Source organism: Hyla sarda, chromosome 2 (genome assembly GCF_029499605.1).
Source record: "Hyla sarda isolate aHylSar1 chromosome 2, aHylSar1.hap1, whole genome shotgun sequence".
Taxonomy (NCBI): Eukaryota; Metazoa; Chordata; class Amphibia; order Anura; family Hylidae; genus Hyla; species Hyla sarda.
In genome coordinates, this window is record NC_079190.1 from 349611170 (window position 1) to 349626991 (window position 15822).

General features: G+C 45.1%; 1 protein-coding gene across 1 annotated transcript in view; it reads left to right on the plus strand.

Moving 5' to 3' along the window:
* Positions 1–11268, plus strand: part of ATP5PB (ATP synthase peripheral stalk-membrane subunit b) — a 29486-nt gene extending 18218 nt beyond the window's left edge. The window contains exons 5-7 of the mRNA XM_056558261.1: positions 87–212; positions 5383–5562; positions 11106–11268. Coding sequence (XP_056414236.1) covers positions 87–212; positions 5383–5562; positions 11106–11177 — 378 coding nt within the window. The 3' untranslated portion in view covers positions 11178–11268. The remainder of the gene's footprint in view (positions 1–86; positions 213–5382; positions 5563–11105) is intronic.
* Positions 11269–15822: the final 4554 nt, after the last annotated feature.

A 15822-nucleotide genomic window follows, 5' to 3' on the forward strand; every position in this document is an offset into this window, starting at 1 on the left:
TAAAATGATGTGATCTTTGTCCATAACTTTAGTCTGCATTCTACTTGCTGTTTATGTAATATATCCCGTTTTTTTTTATTTATTAGGAGAAAGTTAGTAAAGCTGCAGCTGTGAAAGAATCTGCACTCAAGGAACTAGAAAGTGCTATTGAGATGGAAAAGAAGGAGCAGTGGAGAGTAGATGGCAGACAGTATCTCTTCGATGCTAAACGGGTAAGATACCACTCAAGTTTAATAGGTAAATATTAAAATGATGTAACTCTTTTCACACTTGTTACTGACTGTATGCCACAAATAATGTAACTCTGAGGCCTCATTCTCATTAGTTCTAGACTACATTGCTGAACCAACTGTTGACTACTTCATTGGATTTTTAGCTGGGGACTCTAGCCTAATCTACTACACTTGAGTCCTACAAAATACATATATTTTTTAGGTAAACAGGCTGAACACATTTAGAGTCAGTAGGCTTTTATGCTATACAGTGGGGCAAAAAAGTATCTGGTCAGCCACCAATTGTGCAAGTTCTCCCACTTAAAGGAGTAGTCCAGCGGTGACCCAGTGGTGAACAACTTATCCCCTATCCTAAGGATAGGGGATAAGTTTGAGATCGCGGGGGGTCCGACCGCTGGGGCCCCCTGCGATCTCCTATACGGAGCCCCTACAGCCCGCGGGAAGGGGGCGTGTCGACCTCCGCACGAAGTGGTGGCCGACACGCCCCCCTCAATACAACTCTATGGCAGAGCCAAAGCGCTGCCTTCGGCAATCTCTGGCTCTGCCATAGAGATGTATTGAGGGGGCGTGTCGGCCGCCGCTTAGTGCGGAGGTCGACACCCGCTATCTGGCCGGAGAGCCTGGCCCCCGTACAGAGAGATCGCAGGGGGCCCCAGCGGTCGGACCCCCCGCGATCTCAAACTTATCCCCTATCCTTAGGATAGGGGATAAGTTTTTCACCACTGGACTACCCCTTTAAAAGTCTAAGTCTGTACCTCAACTATGAGAGACATCATAATGAGAGAAAAAAATCATAAAATCACTTTGTCTGATTTTGAAATAATTTATTTGCAAATTGTGGTGGAAAATAAGTATTTGGTCAATAACAAGAGTTAATCTCAATACTTTGTTATATACTCTTTTTTGGCAATGACAGAGGTCAAACGTTTCTCTAAGTCTTCCACACACTGTTGCTGGTATTTTGGCCCATTTCTCCATGCAGATCTCCTCTAGAGCAGTGATGTTTTGGGGCTGTCGCTGGGCAACACAGACTTTCAACTTCATCCAAAGGTTTTCTATGGGGTTGAGATCTGGAGACTGGCTAGGCCACTCCAGGACCTTGAAATGCTTCTTACGAAGCCACTCCTTTGTTGCCCAGGAAGGGTGGTGGGGTCGTTGTCATGCTGAAAGACCCAACCACGTTTCATCTTCAATGCCCTTGCTGATGGAAGGAGGTGTTCACTCAAAATCTCACAATACATGGCCCCATTCATTCTTTTCTTTACACGAATCAGTTGTCCTTGTCCCTTTGGTGAAAAAAAGCCCCAAAGCATGATGTTTCCACCCCCTTGCTTCACAGTAGGTATGTGTTCTTTGGATGCAATTCAGCATTCTTTCTCCTCCAAACACGATGAGTTGAGTTTTTACCAAAACGTTCTACTTTGGTTTCATCTGACCATATGACATTCTCAGGCTTAAGCAGGGGGACACGTCTGACACTGCATGACTTGAGTCCCTGGTGGCTTAGTGTGTTACTGATGGTAGCCTTTATTACTTTGGTCCCAGCTCTCTGCAGGTCGTTCACTAGGTCCCCCTCGTGTAGTTCTGGGATTGTTGCTCGCCACTTCTAAAAATGAAAGTTAACGCTTCCCAGCAGCTCAGTCGGGCTGATCGGGACATCGCGATAAAATCGTGATCAGCTAGGACGCGAGTGGAGACCCCCTTACCTTGCTCCATCGCGTCCGATCGGCGTTTGATTGCTCCAAGCCTGAGCTACAGTCTTGAGCAATCGAGCCCCTATCTCGCTGATCCATGCAAAGCTATGGCTTTGCAGGGATCAGGGTAAAAGATCAGTGTGCGCAGTGTTATAGCCCCTATGGGAGCTACAGCACTGCAAAAAAAGTGGGAAAAAAAAGTTAACAAAGGTCATTTAACCCCTACCCTAATAAGTTTGAATCACCCCCCTTTTCCCATAAAAAAAATAAAAGTGTAAATAAAAATAAACATGTGGTATCGCCGCGTGCGGAAATGTCTGAACTATAAAAATATATCGTTAATTAAACCGCACGGTCAACGGCGTACACGTAAAAAAAAATTCCAAAGTCCAAAAAAGCGTATTTTTGGTCACTTTTTATACCATTTAAAAAATGAATAAAAAGTGATCAAAAAGTCAGATCATGGTACCGATAAAAACTTCAGATCACGGCGCAAAAAATTAGCCCTCATAGCGCGCTGCACGTGGAAAAATAAAAAAGTTATAGGGGTCAGAAGATGACATTTTTAAACGTATACATTTTTTCCAGAAGTACGACAAAATTAAACCTGTGTAAGTAGGGTACCGTTTTAACCGTATGGACCTACAGAATAATAAGGTGTCATTTTTACCGAAATATGCACTGCGTAGAAACGGAAGCCCCCAAAAGTTACAAAATGGCGTTTTTTCTTCGATTTTGACGCACAATGATTTTCTTTCCGTTTCGCCGTGGATTTTTGAGTAAAATGACTAATGTCACTGCAAAGTAGAATTGGTGACTCAAAAAATAAGCCATAATATGGATTTTTAGCTGGAAAATTGAAAGGGTTATGATTTTTAAAAGGTAAGGAGGAAAAAACGAAAATGCAAAAACTGAAAAACCCTGTGTCCTTAAGGGGTTAATTAAACCGCACGGTCAATGGTGTACGCTCAAAAAAATTCCAAAGTCCAACATAGCGTATTTTTGGTCACTTTTTATATCGTGAAAAAATGAATGGAACACAATCAAAAAGTCCGATCAATACAAAAATGGTACCAATAAAAACTATATTATTAGGGGTTATAGGGGTCAGTAGATGACACTTTTTAACATATTAATTTTCCTGCATGTAGTTATGATTTTTTTCCAGAAGTACAACAATATCCAACCTATATAGGTAGGGTATCATTTTAATCGTATGGACCTACAGAATAAAGAGGTGGTGTTATTTTTACCGAAAAATGCACTGCGTAGAAACGGAAGCCCCCAAAACTTACAAAATGAAAAATGTTTTCTTAAATTTTGTCGTACAATTAATTTTTTTTTTCCGTTTCGCCGTGGATTTTTTGGTAAAATGTCTGTCACTGCAAAGTAGAATTGGTGGTGCAAAACATAAGCCATCATATGGAATTTTATGTGCAAAATCGAAAGCGTTATGATTTTTAGAAGGTCATGAGGAAAATAGGAAAATGCAAAAAATGGGAAAAACCCTGCGTCCTTAAGGGGTTAAAGCCTACAAGTCAGATCCAACAAAAAATAACTTAAAAAAAAAAAAAAATTGATCACTCTGTACCTAATTCTGACAATGTACATGTCATTTTTGTGTCTAGCACCATATAAAATAAACAAACTAGTCTGAATTCTTCTCAAAGGGAGGGGGCGTGGTCTCACTGTGTAGGTCTCCGCCCTCTCCCTCAGTATGCTGTCTGCTCACATCTCCCCTAGCATTAGCAAAACTACAACTCCCAGCATGTTTTCACTGTCAGAAAGAAGCAGGACACAAGCTGACAGTGGGAGAATTTTTCCTCTAGCTGTGAGCCCTGCACTCAATCAAGAAAGTGTGTCCATGACATAGGTGATGATGCTTGGACACAGCAGGACTAGTATGTGTTCAAGCAGGTGGGGGGGGGCAGTTGTTTGACTGGCTTTTTCTGTATGAAATACTGAAAATGTTCTAATGTAAAGCAACTAATAGGTTTTGCAATTGCTTTCAACATATCAAAAGTTTTTGTATCTGACAGTACCCATTTAAAGAAGTAGTTACAGGTCTGTGAGAGCCAGAAATCTTGCTTGTTTGTTGGTGACCAAATACCTATTTTACCGAGGAATGTACCAATTGATTTATTAGAAATCCTACAATGTGATTTCCTGTATTATTTCCCCCCATTCTGTCTCTCATAATTGGGGTATACCGATGATGAAAATTACAGGCCTCTCATCTTTTTAAGTGGGAGAACTTGCACAATTGGTGGCTGACTAAATACTTTTTTGCCCCACTGTATATACACTTTTGGAATACTCTTTTCCAGTGTCCCAGTGCTCCCAAGATGTGAATGAGACCTAAAAAGCTGTCTACATACAATTGTAATAGGGACCATTCACATTATGGAACTTCCGAGCAAAGAAATTCCACTCTGAAATTCTGGTGCAGCGGCATCCCATTCCAGGTGCAAATTCTAGTTTCTGGCAAAAGGAACATGCCAATGGGCTGCTTTGCCGTCAAGGGGGCGGCACATGTCCCCGCGGTCATAGTGCCAAATAATATGTGGCAGCTTCTTCATATGGAATATTTGCCCTGAATTTCTCTGGATGGAGATTCCATAGGGTGAATGGACCCTTAAAGTTTCTTTTGATAACATAACTGGCACTTCAGTAAACATAGTTAGCAACTATTTAGTTTCAAAGCAAATTCTGTTAGGAAGGCTGTGTTCACATCTGCACTGGAGTCTTGGTACTGCTCATCTTCTGTGCAGGGTTCCACACATACAATGCTGTTTACCCCCCACTCCCCCGACAGTTACTTGTGGGGTACTAAAAGGGTAGTCCAAGATTCAACAGATCCCAAAAGTAGTGTAGACTCGCTCAGATAACAGGTCACACAGCATTTCACACCTAGAGTATAGCAGAATTTCTGGCTGAAACAAATTGGCTTGATGTTTGCTGGCAAGGAGATTGTAAATTATGAAAATGACCCTAGATAAATCATTTTGATTCTCGTAATTTTAGGGTGTATTCACACATGCAGCAGAAGTGGAGTTTTTTCCACAAATCTTTGAAGAGTTATTTAAGGCCTCTTTCACACTGCCGTTGCTCCCCGTTGAGAACATTCTCTCTCTCTCTTTTTTTTTTCTGTCTTTAACGGCTGTTCTCATGATGGGGAGCAACGGGCCGGCCGTTCTCATGTACTATTATGGGGCTGCCGGGCATCGTTATGAATAGCAGGAGAAAAAGAAGGCACAAGCAGTAATTTTTCTCCCGCTATTCTGCCTGGCTCTCCCGACGGCCGTCACACTGCTGTGTACTAATGGCAGTGTGAAAGAAGCCTAAGATTCTTTATTTATTTTTTTTATTTTTTTTTGAGAACGAAACTTAATATTGTTGAGAGCAGACTGAGACTTTTTTTTATTTTTTTTTATTTTTATTTTTTTTACCAACAGAACGTTGTGAGCATGCTTCTGGAGATCAACTACAGGGAAAGGTTGCTTACAGTCTACAATGAGGTGAAAAAACGTCTAGACTACCAACTAGCTCTGCAGAATCTCCTGCGCCAAAAAGAACAAGATCATTTGATCAATTGGGTAGAAAAATCTGTGGTTCAAAGCATCACGCCACAACAGGTACGGTAATACTTCTCTCTATTGCAGTTATGTTGCCAGTAGTTTAGTTGCTAAAGAAATCTCTCATATCTGTATTATGGGCTGAATAGAACAGATGATGCTTCATACTAGAGATGAGCGAACTTACAGTAAATTCGATTCGTCACGAACTTCTCGGCTCGGCAGTTGATGACTTTTCCTGCATAAATTTGTTCAGCATTCAGGTGCTCCCGTGGGCTGGAAAAGGTGGATACAGTCCTAGGAGACTCTCTCTCTTAGGACTGTATCCACCTTTTCCAGCCCATCAGAGCACCGGAAATCTGAACTAATTTATGCAGGAAAAGTCAGCAATCGCCGAGCTGAGAAGTTCGTGACGAATCGAATTTACTGTAAGTTCGCTCATCTCTACTTCATACCCATACTTGTGTTAGGGCTCCTATACAGAATTTACTGAAAGTAAATCAGATATGGCCTGAAGTGTCACATGACATCTATGGTTTAGTTAGTCGAGGATTTTTCTTGAGCGCTTCATTGGGGGACACAGGACCATGGGTATATGCTGTTTGCCGCTAGGAGGCTGACACTAGGCACAAAAATAAAAGAAAATCGGCTCCTCCCAGCAGGATATACCTGCCTCCTGGCTCTGAGCAATTCAGTTTTAGCTCAGTGTCAGCAGGAGGCAGACACAGGTCTGTAGCTCTCCAGACCTGGTCTTATTTCTTTATTTTTTTTCCTAGTTTCAGCTTAAGTTTAGTTTTTCTTACCTTTTATTGTTTTCTCTAGTGTGTGGCGACTAGAGCATGGTGCTGCCTGATTCCCACCCCCCACCTGTGAGCTTTGGGCACGGTGCATTGTTGGATTGGCCGTTAACCCCTCCTGGCCAGCAACCAGCACTTGGTGGTGCACCTTGATCCGGCTCCCCCATTTGCCCCTGTTTGCCAGCTTAGCTGGCTTAAGGCAGGTGGCCCTAGCTGGTTGAAGACATCGTTGGTGAGTATGCTCCCTGTGGGGGAGTATGCCTGTCCCCCCTGCCCCCTCCCCCCTCCTGGACCTCTTCTCCTGGCCCAGAGTTCCCACTTTCCCTGAACAGGGGGACTTCGTAATACAAGGGCCTCTTCTACCTGGCCCATTAGGGGTTAATGGTTTCTGCTGCAGGGGTCAGTCCCTCACCTTCTCCTGCACTGCACGGCAGTCTTCTTCCTCCGGGCCACAAGCGGTTAGTCGTGGCAGGGCATGAGGAAGTCCCAGCTGATGTGGATTCTCTCCTGGCGGAGCTTCTGTCTGCGCTAGCGATGCGCAGCTCGCTTCTTGTGCTGCGCATACTGCTTCTTGCGATGCGCTGCGTGGCCCGCTTCTTGCACTGCACAGACAAGGGATGAATGTCTAATTGAGCCTGCAGCTTTGGCCTAACTATAGCTCTGCCCCCTTTTCTTAGGCGCTGTATCACACATTGGGGATCACACGGACTCCTCCTCCTCTTCTGCCTTCGGCCTCTCTCTTCTCAGTGTGCGCTCCGGGAGCAGTCTGTAGCCTGTCATATGGAAGCGTGCGCTGCAAGAGGCTGTTTCTCCTCCCTACCCCACCAACGAGGCTATAGCATGCACTCTGGGGTCAGGGCTCTGACCACTCAGTTCGCATGCTGCAGGGGGTCAGTCGGCCCCTCCCTCCTACTTCTGACCAGCGTGGGCCTGGCTGGATATGCTCAGCTCTGCATCCCTTCGGTCATTCTGTGCTGCTGTTGGCTCCACTGTACACAGGATCCTGGGAGCACCCTGACAAGCGCTTCCATGTGACTAAGAAGCTTTGGGCTCTCTTTCCCTTTCCTCAGGACCTGGTTACTAAGTGGTCTTCACCTCCTACGGTGTACGCTCCTGTTATGCTGCTGTCTAAATCCATTACCTTGCCGCTGGCTGATGCAGCCTCCTTTTAAAGATCCCTCTGATAAGTGCATTGAGAACTTGGTGAAATTCGCTTTTGAGGCGGCAGGTTCATCTTTGGCGCCAGCCTTTGCCTCTACTTGGGTACCCAATGCCCTTTCAGTTTGGGCCGGTCAATTACGTCAAGGGGATTCGCTCTCTCGCTTTTGCTGCAGCTTTTCAGGTGGCCCTTCGCACCCTCCTGTCCCAGGAAGTGATCGTGCCAGTCCCTCCTTGGGAAAGTTTTTCGTAGTTCCAAAGAAGGGTGACACTGTCCGTCCCATTCTCTACTTGAAGCTTCTAAACCATCATGTGCTGCTGCGACATTTCTGGATGGAATCCCTACGGTCAGTTGTCGCCTCCATGGATCTGGGGGAGTTCCTCTCTTCCGTGGATATATGGGACACCTACTTGCACATTCCTATCTTCCCGGCCAACCAACGTTTTCTCAGGTTGCGGTTCCTGTGGGTCTTTTTGTTTGTCGCCCTGCCCTTCAGGCTGACGACGGTGCCCAGAGTCTTCACAAAGACGCTGGCGGCAGTGTTGGTTCTCATCCACTCTCTGGGTGTCTCGGTCCTCTCCTATCTGGAAGACCTACTCATCAAGGTACACTCCCTGGAGCAGAATCAGGTCATTCTCAACATTACTCTGCAGACACTCTCCAGTTTCGGTTGGATCATCAACCGCGAAAAATTGAACCTGTCTCTGTCCCAATCTCTGACCTTTCTCGTGATCCGCTTCGACACAGCGGCGGGGATTCGCTTACTTCGACGGCTGGGTCTTCCGGTATGGGTGCAGATGGACAACGGCACAGCCGGGGCATGCATCAATCACCAGGGCGCTACTTTCAGCTCGGCGGGCCATGAGGTAAGTGTCGAAGAGCCACTCTTGGGCGGAACTTCATGTTCCAGCCATATCAGCAGTTTACATTCTCGGGATCGATTATTGGGAAGCGGACTTTCTAAGTTGCTCCACTGCCGACCCTGGCGACTATTCCCTGCACCCGGAGCTCTATGCTCAGATCTGTCACCGCTGGGGAACTCTTCGAGTCCCGCTGGAACAGGAAAGTCGTCTCCACTCGTGGTTCCTTGGACCCACTTCACTCTCCCCTACCTCTTCCCTCCACTTCCACTTCTTCCCAGGGTTGTCGCGTGTGGTACATGGACGTTCCCTTCTGTCTTCCGGTTCATCCCAACCCTCCCTCTCATGGTCCTCTCTGCCACCCCAATTCACTTCTGCTGCGTTTGAAACCGCGGTTTTGAGAGCTCGGGGATTCTCTACCTGAGTGATCTGGACCATGCTCCATGCCCGGAAGCCAACGTCCGCCAGCATATACCACCGTACCAGGCGGGCATATTTCAGTTGGTGTGTGGCTCATTCTGTCTCTCTCTGTCTCCATATGCGCACTTTTTTTTTTTTTTTGCAGGGTGTGGCTCATGAGGTCCCTCCTTTCCGTTCCCCCACTGCACCTTGGGACCTCCAACCTCGTCATGAATGCTCTGCAGGGCACTCCTTTTTGAGCCTCTTGGGCATGTTTCCGTTCGATTCCTTTCCTGGAAGGTGGCCTTTCTTGTCGCCATCGTTGCAAGGATCTGCAGGTTAGCAAGACTGTGACTCTGCATACCTTTTGCCAAGTTTTACCGTGTTTACACTTTTGCGTCCTTCGATGTGGGCTTGGGCCGCAGGGTCAGCCGTCTGCCTGAGCTTTTTTTTTTTTCCGGCTGGAATGTGATTTTTATTTATTTTTCCCTCCCCAGGGACTGCTTTAGGATGTCCTGTGCCCCCCCCCCCCCTCCCCCAATGAAAAGTGTGTATATGTATGTAAAAAATTATATAGGTTTTAGACTTAACGTTAAACCTCTTTCTCGAAGCTTCTATTGGGGGAGACAGCACCCACCCATTGGTTGGTTTATGGCCAGACAGTTTCCGCCGCTGTCATGAGTCAGAAGTTTTCATGTACCTGTGAATTTGTGGATCTACAATAAAAGCAAGGTTCTAACCGGATCACCTAGTGCTGGACGACATATTTTTTTTTCTGGTTGGATATGCTTGCTGGAAGCCGGGGCTGTGCCGGCGGGTCCGCTGCACAGGTGTAACTGAGTGGCTGGGCTGGGGCTGCATACTCTTGGACTTTGGTTCCTTTCTGGTCAGTTCTCCTTCAGCTTTGGGGCTCATAGACAGAAGGCGGGTATATCCTTCTGGGGGGAGCCGACTTTCTTTATTTTTTTTGCCTAGTGTCAGACTCTTAGCGGCAAACAGCATATACCCATCGTCCTGCTACGAGAGATTTTATGGCAAGTCTAAAAAAATCTACTTATTCCATGAGCCACTGAATTTTTACTTCTGTCTTACACTTTTTTATAAATATCACAACTGGTTCTGTTTACCCCTTTTTGCTGCATTTAGGGGGTTTTCACACATTTGCCATGCAAAGCGAAAACTATACCTTATATTATCCAGTGCTTTACACTCTATGGATGACTTTTACATTAAAGAGTAATATTTGAAGAATACCAAGGAAGGAATATTTATGCCCAAGGGCCCTATTACATGCATCAATACGCCATGTCAAGGAGTTACGCTTTTGAAAATTGGTGCCTAATGCAAGGCTCAACCAACATGCAGGGAGGGCCGTGCAAGTAATCGTTGTTGTTTCTGCGGCCTTTTGCTTTAATCATTAGTCGGCTCCTATTACAGGCAGACATTGCTTTATTCTGACCTGTTACACAATTAATAAGCTGATGAATGAGCATTTGCTTGTTCTCTCTTGCCCTCTGTAATAGGGTTAGCTATCAGCCTGTTCAGAAGATAATCGCTCCAGGTAGTCTGATCTGTTGAAATGCATAGCCACGCATCACCTTCTTTAAAAAAACAGATATCCAGGGTGCATATATGCCATTTTTTTGTACATTAGCAAATCTTCACCAGAACTAGATAGACCAAAAATATCCATGATCTTGGCGTCCGTGAACATCGGACTGGCAATCAACAAATCAACTTGGGAGAATGTTTTATATATAATGTTTTAGGGTTTTATATGTGAAATTAAAGAAAATCAGTTAATAGGTTATTTCTTAATGACCTTTTCCAACATCACCCTCTGATCAATTCAAGAGGCTTTAAAGGGGTACTCCCGTGGAAAACTTTACCAGGTTGTGGTGATTTCTTGCTGTCACTTTTTCAACAATTCCCCAATCCCTGCCACACAGTAGGCATAGGATATAAAGCTTTTTAGTCTCTACATGAGTTTAAAGTAGCCCTGTGCAAAACTGCGATTAGTGTTATCCAGGATTTAAAAACATTATATTTTCTAAAAATAATGCAGCACTAGTCCTCCTGGTTGGGTGTGTTATTACAACTCTGCTCCTTTTACTTCAACAGAACTGAGCTGCAATATTACACACAAACTGAGGACATCATTTATTTTCTAAGATTTGTTACAGCATATTCAAGTAGTAGTCCATACATCTAAATGAGGTTTGTGCACACAAAATCCAAACTCAGTGTGCCCCTCAGTAGTGTGTGTTTTTGTATAGCATAAGCTCTTATGAGAGCAGAGAAAACTTGTGAGGACTCTTATATAAAGTATATGTAGTCTCTTTGTGAAACCTGACAAGTGTCATGTATTTTTTTATTTTTTTTATACAGCAAAAAGAGAGCATCGCCAAATGCATCGCAGACCTGAAGCTTCTATCAAAGACTGCACAAGCAAGTGCTTAAATTATTTTTTTGGCTGCTGCATTTGTACAGAGAAGGATCTTAACTGTTTGACTGTACAATGGAGAACTCTTAAATACATATTTCTACACAATTCTGACTTACTGTCATTTGTTCTATATATACAGTGGTGGTATTTAAATTTTTTGTAAATCCTATCACTCGGTTTGGTCCTTTTTCCCCTTAAAGGACAACTGCAGTGCTAATAAAGTAGTGCTCTAATGTCATTAAATAAGAAGTTATGCTTTGCTGTCACAGGAAGTTGCTGCCTGGGGCTCTAATGTGAGTAGCGTCTACCTGTTATTCCCTACGTCACAAACTCCCAGGACCCTTCACTCTCCCTGCAGCTCCTCCAACCTCATACATATTCATTAGGCGGTTATGTGCTCTGCTCTAATTGGCTTGAGCGCTCAGTAGGGGAGTTTCAGGGCTGTGAGCTGAGCCGTTTGGATGTGAGCAGAAACAGAGCCGGTGTCTGCAATCAGCTTCAGCATGGCCGGCTCCCCCCTCGGTCTCCATGGTGACATCTGCCCGGGTGCTAAAGTGTGCTGCTGTCAATGAAGGCAGTAACCCTTTATGTGCCTGCCTCTCATGTTAGCTATTGTACTGTGTCCCTTAAAGTTTACAGCAGTGTGCTGCTGAGAGAAAGCATAGCATTCCTGTGGGTCACTGCTGCTGAGAGGTCCATAAGTCCACATTGTCCCCCTGTCCTCAGTCCCTAAATGTTGCACCATAATCTATACCAGTGTTTCCTAACCAGAGCACCTCCAGCTGTTGCAAAACTACAACTCCCAGCATGCCCTGACAGCCGTTGGCTGTCCAGACATGCTGGAAATTGTAGTTTTGCAACAGCTGGAGGCACCACTGCAACTCCACACTGTACATTATAGCTATGTAAGCTGTTTTCCAGGCAGCTGCAGCCGGTTCTCCTATTGGACAGGGGAGAACATGTGGTGAGGATGGGAGGGGATAACCACAAGGGAAGGAGCTGTGGGCGTCACTTTATTATAATTTCCTTGGGGGGAGGGGGGGGGAGAACAGCAGCTCACAGTAAGCAGGCGCAGGGGGTCATGGGAAATGTAGTCTTTATGACATGGCTTCTTACTGCTTTGCGTGGCAATTACCAGAGAACGGCTACACCGTTTTGGATAAATGAGGTATCTTTGGAAAGGTCTTTTAATGAGCTATCAGATGATGTAAACTTTTTTTTTTTTTCTAAGTACCAACGCTGCAGATGTCCTTTAAGCCATCTGGATACCAGGGTTTCCTAAATAGTTTTAATACTGCTTACCTAAATTTATTTTCTTTAAGACATTCTCTTCTTGTAAAAAGGCAACCCAACACTTCACTCTCATGGATAACTTTTTTTTTTTTTTTGTGGCTAAAGAGTTAACCAAACAGACCCCCTTCAAAATAAAAAAAATAAAGGGAACACGAAGATAACACATCCTATATCTGAATGAATGAACTAATCGTATGAAATACTTTCGTCTTTACATAGTTGAATGTGCTGACAACAAAATCACACAAAATCTATCAATGGAAATCAAATGTATCAACCCATGGAGGTCTGGATATGGAGTCACACTCAAAATCACAGTGGAAAACCACACTACAGGCTGATCCAACTTTGATGTAATGTCTTTAAAACAAGTCAAAATGAGGCTCAGTAGTGTGTGTGACCTCCACGTGCCCTTATGACCTCCCTACAATGCCTGGGCATGCTCCTGATGAGGTGGCAGATGTTCTCCTGAGCGATGTCCTCCCAGACCTGGACAAATGCATCCGCCAACTCCTGGACAGTCTGTGGTGCAACGTGGCGTTGGTGTATGGAGTGAGACATGATGTCCCAGATGTGCTCAATCGGATTCAGGTCTGGGGTACGGGCAGGCCAGTCCATAGCATCAATGTCTTCCTCTTGCAGGAACTGCTGACACAGTCCAGCCACATGAGGTCTAGCATTGTCTTGCATTAGGAGGAACCCAGGGCTATAATCGCACCAGCATATGGTCTCACAAAGGGTCTGAGGATCTTGGTACCTAATGGCAGGCTACCTGTGCAGCCCCCCAAATAAATGCCACCCCACACCATTACTGACCCACTGCCAAACCGATCATGGTGGAGGATGTTGCAGGCAGCAGAACATTCTCCACGGCATCTCCAGACTCACGTCTGTCATATGTGCTCAGTGTGAACCTGCTTTCATCTGTGAAGAGCACAGGGTGCCAGTGGCGAATTTGCCAATCTTGGTGTTCTCTGGCAAATGCCAAACATCCTGCACGGTGTTGGGCTGTAAGCACAACCCCCACCTGTGGACATCAGGCCCTCATACCACCCTCATGGAGTCTGTTTCTGACTGAGTGGACACACGCACATTTGTGGCCTGCTGGAGGTCATTTTGCAGGGCTCTGACAGTGCTCTTCCTTGCACAAAGACGAAGGTAGTGGTCCTGCTGCTGGGTTGTTGCCCTCCTATGGCCTCCTCCATGTCTCCTGATGTACTGGCCTGTCTCCTGGTAGCGCCTCCATGCTCTGGACACTACTCTGACAGACACAGCAAACCTTCTTGCCACAGCTCGCATTGATGTGCCATCCTATATGAGCTGCACTACCTGAGCCACTTGTGTGGGTTGTAGACTCTTATGCTACCACTAGAGTGAAAGCACTGCCTGCATTCAAAAGTGACCAAAACATCAGCCAGGAAGCATAGGAACTGAGAAGTGGTCTGTGGTCACCACCTGCAGAACCACTCCTTTATTGGGGGTGTCTTGCTAATTACCTATAATTTCCACCTGATTGTCAATCAGTGTTGCTCCCTGAGTGGACATTGTGATTTCACAGAAGTGTGATTGACTTGGAGTTACATTGTGTTTATTTAAGTGTTCCCTTTATTTTTTTTGAGCAGTGTATATTTCTTTGTTAGCATACACCTATCTTGACAAAACCATAGAGACCAAAATGTGGATGTAATAAACGAATGCTATTTAAATAAACAGGTATTGAAACCTAAAGTGTGCGCTCTCAAACCTCACATATTTCATGGAAACAGACATTTTGATGAAAGTTTAGTCATATTGATCGCTCTGTGCTGGGGGGGGGGGGGGGGGGTGTTATAATAATGAATGACCTTTCACATTCATATTTCACCTACATGGGTTTCCCTAAAATAGACATGCTAAATATTTAACATGCAGATTTGCTAAAAATGTATATTGGGTCCCCAAACCAACATCTTTTTGTAACCTAGCTGGTACTCCAGTAAATATAGCTGACAACTCTGCATTGGTCCTATTTATAAGCCATTAGGGTCAGTCGTATGGCAAATAAGAATGCGGATGTGAACTGAAAATAGGTAGTAAATATGGATCCAGAAGTGTCCAAAGCACAATGTTTTATGGCTCGGCATAAATACCACTTTATTCAAGCTACACACCTACAGGAGTTTCTATTCTAAATGCTGAAACGGACATGCAATATATGGCCTTTACATACAGATTTGGTAAATAAATAAATATTAGTCCTACAATGGACTCACCATATGATGCTACAGACAGTCCAGATCAGTGAAACATGTCAAGGGGTTATAGAACTGATCAATCAGAATGTGAATTTTTGACTGGTCAAACGCCTGTATAAGGGTGCATTCACACCACGTTTTGTACATACGGGTGCCGGATCTGTCGGGGGCAAACAGGGAGCTCCCATACCCCGGCCGGATCAGCCCGTGACTTCATTTACTTTAACGACCCGACCGGAGTCAAACGGTGACTCCGGTCGGCTCAGTTTTGACCCGTATGCGGTTTCCTGACCGGACCTAAAACTGTAGTTTACTACGGTTTTAGGTCCGGTCCAAAACCGCATACGGGTCAAAACTGAGCCGACCGGAGTCACCGTTTGGGTCGTTAAAGTAAATGGAGTCACAGGCTGATCCGGCCGGCGCCCGGTTTTCCCCTTCCCCCGCCGGATCCGGCACCCGTATGTACAAAACGTGGTGTGAATGCACCCTAATTGAAGTTCATACACTGACTGTACTGTAGGGAGGTGCTACCAGAGAGGTACTACTCCTTACCTGTGCCACAGTTAGCTTCTCTTTTTAGATACTAAGTAAGGGCGGTTCAATTTTACTTTTTTGGGAAATTGTGTGTACTGTACAAGACCCTGAAGAAGGTCCAGTCCTCTACATAGACAGTGATTTACAGCTTTCTGCAGCTCTCTTACTTTTATATGTAAGGACTTGCTTTATCTATATTAGTTATCTACTTATTTTTCTTAAATCCTCACTTTTTTTCCTATTTTTGGGTGGCATTTTGGGGCTCCATGTTTCCACAGACTTATGGTCTCAACATATAACGGTCCCCCTGAAACCAATTAACACCTTAACGACAATGGACGTAAATGTACGTCATAGTGACATGGTACTTAGCTCACCATGACATACATTTACGCGCCGCCATGATCGCGAGCACCGGAGCGGTGCTCGCGTCCTGCCCGGCAGGTCCCGGCTGCTATCAGCAACCCCGATCGTGCGGATGTCCGCCATTAACCCTTCAGATGCCGTGATCAATACAGATCATGGCATCTGCAGCAGTGCGGTACTTTGAATGGATGATCGGATCGCCCGCAGCACTGCCGCGGTGATTCGATCATCC